Below are 7,768 nucleotides of genomic sequence, written 5' to 3' on the forward strand. Positions count from 1 at the left end.
CGAAGTCGAACCGTTGAACAACTTAACACAAAGATCAAGGTACATTAATGGAGAAGTTCTCAAAGTTTCTATCATTCTCTTCCACTGCTTGAAAATGTTATGAATATTATGAAATATTATAAAATATTATAAAATATTACGTTTTTAGCAAAAATCACATACCATGATCTCCAATTTCTATTTGTCTTCTTCCATGTTAAACATGTTAGTTATAGAGTTATAAACATTTCTTGTTTTGTTTTTTAAATTCAACCAAACACCAAACTTTGCTTTCAAGTAGTCAGATCGTTTTTTCATCTTCTTTTCATCAACTACAAAATTGTATTATGTTTTCAATCTTTTAGTTACATTCTTCCAAGAGTTCAGTTTTAAACTACACCATGCATGTCTGTAAGTTATAAATTCATAAATACAACTATACAAGCTTCAAGAAATGTTTTTCCACACCTTCTATCTATTTCGAATTAATTCTATGTGTCTTTTGTCTCATTTGTGCCATGTCTAGTATTCAAAATCCAACAAGAACAGATTTTAGCAACAAAACTACCACACAAATAGAGCAACAACAGAACAGAAAAAAATCGAGCAAGAACATAACAGATTTTAGCAAAAAACTTAACACATACTTTCGTAGTTTCAATCTAAGATAAAGCAACAAAAATACAACTTAGCAAGAACACATATCAAACACAAACATAACATGTTTTAGGGCTTGAAAAAATCGATTTCACATAAATCGAGCAACAAAAAAACAACTCAACAAGAATACAAATCAAACACAAAGATAACAGGTTTTAGGGCTTGAAAAAATCGACCAAAATGATGCTTAAAATATCGACCATAAAAAAAGAGTAGAAAAATTACCAGCGAAGGGGGAGGCAGAGCTGCACTGCCGGAGGTCCAATGGGAAAGTGAGAATCGAGGACTGAAAAAGGGAGAGTGAGGGAAGATTGCTCGATGGGAGAAGATGGGAAGAAAAAAACGGCTGACGTTTTTTTTTTTTTTTTTTTTTTTTTTTTTGTTTTTTTAAGGGCAAGGGTATTGCTCGATGGGAGAAGATGGGAAGAAAAAAAACGGCTGACGTTTTTTTTTTAAGAGCAAGGGTATCACATGAAAAACTTTTCGTCCAGACTCCTCAATATATCTGACCGATTAAGATAATTTTCTGTTATATCCAACCAATTAAGAGGCTAAAAAATGTCAACCAAACGTTTTGAATCTAAACGATCCAAAGCTAACATCTTTATTTGATTATTAAAAGACCAAACAAGCATCAATTCTTTGACAAATCTTTATATGGATATAAAAAAAATTATATAATATAGGATAGTTAAAATTAAATAAAAGAATTAGTTAAAAAAAATAAAGTGTGGGATATATTATTTTTTATATCTATAGTCTATAGTCTATACCATAATGTTGTAAAAGTTATGTAATTAATTATTGAAATATTTAGCAAACTAATATTGTTTGAAAAATTATTAGATAAATGTATTTAGAAAAATGAGGTTATTGTGGAAAAGGGGGAAAGGTATTCCATTTCTTTGGATGTTGGACAACCAATCACAAAATCAAGAATCCTCTGATCGTTGGACATTTCAAGCAGCTCGATCCGCACATCTTACGACTCAATCTCCCTTTGTTCCACTTCCTACTTTATCTTCCTCTTCTCCTCATCCTACAAATGGCATTAATCAAACTTCCGGTGATCTTTACAACTTCATTTCGTTAATTAACACATGTCTCCGCCACCGCCGCCCTCACTAAGCAAACCCAATCCAAATTCACTCTCCGATTTCATCTTTTCTGCTTTCTCCCTCTTCGTATTCTACTCATCTTCTTCCCCCAAACCCACCACCAATTTGAACACACGTCGTCGTTTCTTCAAATTCCCAATCATGCCTTTGACCACCACCAAGACACCCGTCATCAACCACAACCACCACCACTTTGCCTCCCCACAATCCCTCTCCGAGTGGCTCCGCCCTCGTCTCCCCTCCGATTCTTTCGCCGCGTGGGGTACCAGACCCGGCACAAAGAACGTTCATAATCTCTGGCTTGAGCTATCCGAGGGCGAAACCTCTCTCGCTGACTCCACTCCGCCTGTTCGTACAGTCGAAGTTGTGGTGGTTCGCGTTAGGGATCATCAAAACCGAATCTTGATCGAATCCCATCAACAGCTGTCAAACGGCGACGTTCGTAACAGGTCCAGGCCACTGTCCGAAAAAATGAAGCCTGGTGAAACGGTGGAAGCGGCTGTTGTTAGAGCTGTGAAGGAAGAACTTGGCTCCATCATTAGGGTTTCCTGTAGCCATGTTAGCGACGATGACATTGTGAAAATTATACCCAATTCATATTCGAGTAAAGTGGAGGAAAGGTTATCTGTCTCCTACCCCGGATTACCAGCTTGTTATGTTTTACATACAGTAGATGCTTTTGTTGATGGTTTACCAGATTGCGAATTCTGTACTGAAGAGGAGGAAGAATATCATAATCTGGATGAAAATCAAGAGGCTGAAAGAGCTATTTCTTGTAAGAAGCATTACTGGAAATGGGTTGATTCTTACACTCTTTCATCTTGAATTTTGCATGCAGCATTTTTGCCTATATGATCTTGAGGTGTACTTGTAATAGAGAGAAGCTTCTTTTTGCTTCAAAAAGGGTTAAATCTTATCTTTCTTGGACCTAAATATACAATGAGTATGAACTCTTTATGTTTTTTATATCAGTGTGGGATGACAGAATAGCTTTTGATTTATGGTTAAAACTTAAAAGTTTGTAAATTTAGGTTTTCCCAACTTTGTATTGTATCCTTCGATCATTGGTTTTTAATAATTTGAATGATTTCAGTGAGTGGAATGAAATCGAAGTACGTTGACCAAAATAGTCATAACCACAAAGTAGTAAATACATTGCTATTCAATGGAATTACTCCATGGTGGCAATCATTGCATGTCATTGGAAGTGATTTTGCTTTTGTGAAGCTTTCAACCACACTTTAGAAAGCATCACCTCTTTAAGGGCACTTTTGTAAAAACATTAAACTAGACTATTGATCTGATCCTATTGCAGTCCTTCACCATTTGGGAATGTGCCACTTTCATTTTCCCTAAAGACAAAGTATGTACCCTAAATATAGCATACCTATAGAGGATTAGGGTCTTTTACATTATGAGAGTTTGTGTTTGATGATGATTTTTATGTGGAGACCAGACAACAAAAAAGATTAGGGTCTTTTCCATTATAAGAGTTTGTGGTCATTGGTATGTGGTGTTGATTGAAAGTGACTCCCATTATCTGAAAATAAAGAAGTGGCTTCAAAATTGGCTTCAAATACTTTCATTATATGTGGTAGCGAAACAAAAAAGAAAAAGAAAAAAAAGAGAGAGAATATAAGATTACAAACCAAACTATAAACATTTTGCTATAAATTTACATATTCAACAAAGTCAAATCATCATGCTAAAATCAAATCGATGGGTATATATATATATATATATATATATATATATATATATATATATATATATATATATATATATATATATATATATATATATATGCTAATGTAAAACCATAATTGATACGATATTTTGGTCCAAGTTTCAAACTGTGGTAGAACACTGACTCCCTTTAGAAGTCAACGGACCTGAAGGCACAGATTGACCAAAAGGCAAAACAACAACACAATTTACATTAAACCTATACCTTCCAGAAACCCAAGTTCCCACTTTCCATCTGAGTTCTCCATTTGCCTTGATACTTAAAACCAATCTTCCTACCATTTGATCACGACCCACTTCATACCCAAATGATGGATCCACGGGTAACCCGTTTGCAACCAAAACCATTGATAAAAGATTGCTGTCTTTACAATCTTGGTAAAAGGGTGGGACAGATGAATCAAGGGTTATTTGTTGGCCCTTGTAAGAAGCATAAACTTGGATTTCATCATAGTAAATACCAACTTTCTGGTTTGGATTGTTTGAGAGAAGGGTGGTCTGGATAGATGAGTTGAGGAGGTGAGATTTTGAGAGGGTAAGTTGGTAAATATCAGCTTCTTTGAGGGAGAATTGTGGCTTAGAAGGATGGAGTATGAACCATATAACAAGTATGAGTAAGAGGATTGAGAGAATGAAGGTGGTGAATGTGTAGAATAGTTTCTTGTGATTCTTGTTGATGTTTATAAGTTTCTTTTTGGCACAGTGTTGTGGTGATTTTTCATTGATTTGAGACATTTGTTGTATGAGAAAGGGAGGAAATTTACAAGACTAAGTTAAGGGTTGTGTGGAATCTTATATATGAATAAAGGTAGAGCTCCTCAATTATGATAGGTGGTTGATAATTGATATAAATCATTGACGGGGGCTTAGTTTTTCACACTAATTGCGTACACTTTCATTTATTTCTACTACTTTGTGCTTTGACTTCTTTTTTCTTCATCAAGACTTTGTACTTTGAAAAAAATCTACACAATTATAGTATTGTACTTTAAGCCCTTTTCTATTAAGGTCATTATAATTTGAAAATTTTAATCTATCAAAATAGTTAAAGTTGTTTTGTGTTTGGATGACATTGATGTAATCGGATAGATTGTTCAAAGTACAATGTTGTGGTAGGAAGAATTGAAAATATGATGCTATGATAAACAAATCAATGAAAATATGCTAACATTTTTTTTCATTGAAGGTCGTTGTACTTTGAAAAATCTAACTTATAACAATGAAAGTAGTTTTGTATTTGGACACCATTGTTGTAATTGAATAGATTTTTTAAAGTACAATGTGGTAATAGGAAAGAGATTGAAAAACAAGATGCTAAAATAAATAAACCAATGAAAGTACGTTTGGTTTGCATTTAACTTTAACAAAATAGAACACTAGACAACAAAATTATATGATTATTGGCTTATTAAAATTATGACTATTTCAACAACACACGTTGGATTAGTATTAGTAGAGTAGGGTTTTTTGTTTTTTTTTTTTTTTTTTTCATAATTGATAGATACCAGCACTATGGCATTGAGTAAAAGATACTCTTTAAAAGACATCAAGTAGCTCAAGAAGTGGCCATTAGACATGATTAACCTTTTTGTAAAGAAAAAAAGTTCTCTATCTAAATGATGTTATCAATTACAAATAATATTTATATCCCATGTTATATCATGATAAAGTTTGCATAACCATCTTTATGCCTGCTAGAAACTCCCATGATTAGCTATGGAGGTTACATCAGTCATTTTGCATATATCCTACACAATTTTGCCATAGCTTAAACACTATTACATGTTGGAATATGCGTCTATCAATTACACGTTCAGTTTCTAGGGATTTTGGAGTGGATGGTATAATCAGAACAAGGATATTTGGTGTATCAAGCAAAGTACCAACAAGAATCCGGTGAGGCCTTTTTGAATAATTGAAGGGAAAGTGAAAAGCTCTTTAAAGTGGTTAGGGATAAAATAGTCAATAGTTTCTCCATTCGGCTGTTAATGATTTCTTTTGTTTTGTTGAGTGAAAACTAAGGAATTAAAAGGGGAAACATGGAGAATCTATGGAAATTGACTTTGTATTGCCTTTTATGTTAAGAAATGAGAGTTTGGCTTTTTAAGGGTAGTTGGAGAGCTTGTGAAGGAAGATAGTTGAATTGAGTTGTGCATGATTGCATGGTGTGGGTCAATTTAATTTAGTGAGTGGATTTTTTTAGTCTTTTGTTCAAATGGATGTTGCTTTAATTGAGTTCCAAAATAAAAGCATGCTCACCTTTTGTTTACCATAGCTTGATTTACCATTTTGGAATCCAATTGCTCGAAAGTTCAAACCATTTGGGACTAAAGTTCTTTCATGTTTTATCATGTGTTTTCACGTTTTCACTTAAAAGCATTCTCTATTTTCACATATTTGCAGGGAATATGCTAGATCGCATGCTTTATGAACTCGGTTGCCTAAATAATAATGATTGTTGGTTTCTAATACTTGAAGATGATATTCTTTAACATATGATCATATTAGCCAACTATGTTATATTTAGTTGTTCATTCTATTTTCATACACTATGTATAGTATAGTTATGTTATATTTAGTTGTTCTATTTTCAATCAGTATAATGACTTGGAATCAGGGGCGAGCTTAAGTATATCTAAGGTAGATCACTTGATCTACTTTTTTTTTTTTTTTTTTTTGTAAGAGATTATATATGGTTATAAATTGGGACCTACCTTAGAAACTTTGAGTGAACTACCTTAATATTTTTGGCAACAAAAATAAATATAAATCAAGATTAAAAAGCTCGCATTTTATATTTTAATAGGTACCCAATTTATTTAAGGTATAACCAAATAAAAAATAGCCCAATACAAGTAAAATATAATTAAATAAATACAAGAAAAAAGAAAAAAAAAATAAAAAATCGTTCTCAACACGATGTTCTTCTCCCGCTTCATACCGTCAATTGCACAACGTCATCCATCGGGCACCAAATCTCCGCCACCATTGATGTCAAGATATACGACCTCATAAGGTACAATTGTAATAATTTTTTTTGCTAGTACAACCCGTTCCAAAACCGCAAATCGTATTTTTTATTTTTTTATTTTTTACGTTTCACTTAAATAGTGAACCACATGGTTTTATGTTCTAGACTCGCAACTGCTTGGAATTACTGATAAATCTTATTTATAGGTTCATAATAACGACTTATGACTATAAATATAAGTTACACTGAAAACAAAAAAGTATAGCTTAAGTTACAGAGCTTTTAGTGAAAACCGAGAAAATTATGTGGACAAAACTCCGACCCGAAAGCTTCTATTTTTCGGACTCCCGGACCCGAAACTCTACTAAAACATTCCTAAAAGTTGGGAGAAATTGGATCTTAAATCAGAAGTGTACTCAGAAAGAAAGATAGGAAAAGGTGTGGGAAAATGAGGAGTTTTCCTAGCCTATTTATAGTGTTCAGGAAGGTACGCGCCGTGCAAGGCATGGTGCGCACCACACACACCATCCTTGCTGGCTCCTACCTTGTGCCACTTGTTGTTCGTCCGTGTCCTAGCCTTCTAGAAGGTACCAAGTTTCGTCTTCTTGTGGTGCCAAATGTCGCATTCTCATGGTGCCACGCCGCCTTGTTGTTGATGGAAGGGGGCGTCCGACCATGCCACATGGCACCCTCTCATGGTGCTACATCATCACCACGCAACGCGTGAGCACGAATTTCCAAATTTTCAAAATGTCGTAACTTCTTCATACAAGCTCCGTTTTTGACCTTCTTTATATCCCCGGAAAGCTCTTGACAGGATCTACAACTTTCATTTAGACTCCATTGACTAGTTTGGAATTTATTTTTAAAGCTATATTTTAAACAGGCTTAGACCGTTAAAGTCGGTGTAAGAACATAACTCTCTCATACAATATCCATTCTCGACTGTCTTTATATCAATGGAATCATATGGATGTGATCTTCAACTCTCGTTTAGATTATTTTTCCTAACAATCAACCGATCTCTACTTTGATTTCTAAGCTGAATATGGTTGCACTGAAACTTCGAAAAATCATAACTTTCTTTTGCGAAGTCAGATTTGGACGTTCTCTATATTCATGCTCTCAGTTTAACGACTGCTATGACTACGTTTAGATCACTAAGGATATGTCCAGATGGCACCAACTGTTGTGACATGTTCGCAGATAGTTTGGATGCTTGATGAAATAACTGCGTTCGGAGTTTTCCTGAGAACACAATCACAAAATAACCATTAGAGGGTGATTGGGTGTT

The 7,768-nt window shown here is 34.2% G+C and overlaps 2 protein-coding genes across 2 annotated transcripts; one reads left to right on the forward strand and one right to left on the reverse strand.

Moving 5' to 3' along the window:
- The first annotated feature begins 1,519 nt into the window (after positions 1–1,519).
- Positions 1,520–2,869, forward strand: LOC145015117 (RING-H2 zinc finger protein). The gene has a single exon (XM_078973568.1). It carries the CDS (start codon positions 1,740–1,742, stop codon positions 2,580–2,582), a length of 843 nt encoding a protein of 280 aa, XP_078829694.1. The 5' UTR covers positions 1,520–1,739; the 3' UTR covers positions 2,583–2,869.
- Positions 2,870–3,549: 680 nt separating this feature from the next.
- On the reverse strand, positions 3,550–4,305 carry LOC145015118 (NDR1/HIN1-like protein 26). Its single transcript, XM_078973569.1, has one exon. The coding sequence runs from the start codon at positions 4,236–4,238 to the stop codon at positions 3,606–3,608; it is 633 nt and encodes a 210-aa protein (XP_078829695.1). The 5' UTR covers positions 4,239–4,305; the 3' UTR covers positions 3,550–3,605.
- Positions 4,306–7,768: the final 3,463 nt, after the last annotated feature.

The sequence above is a fragment of the Lactuca saligna genome, chromosome 9 (genome assembly GCF_052625555.1).
Source record: "Lactuca saligna cultivar CGN05327 chromosome 9, ASM5262555v1, whole genome shotgun sequence".
NCBI classification, from domain to species: domain Eukaryota; kingdom Viridiplantae; phylum Streptophyta; class Magnoliopsida; order Asterales; family Asteraceae; genus Lactuca; species Lactuca saligna.

Excerpts from the sequence above, each read along its gene's own strand:
- LOC145015117 (XM_078973568.1), top strand. The coding sequence starts at position 1,740 with ATGTCTCCGCCACCGCCGCCCTCACTAAGCAAACCCAATCCAAATTCA.
- LOC145015118 (XM_078973569.1), bottom strand. The coding sequence starts at position 4,238 with ATGTCTCAAATCAATGAAAAATCACCACAACACTGTGCCAAAAAGAAA.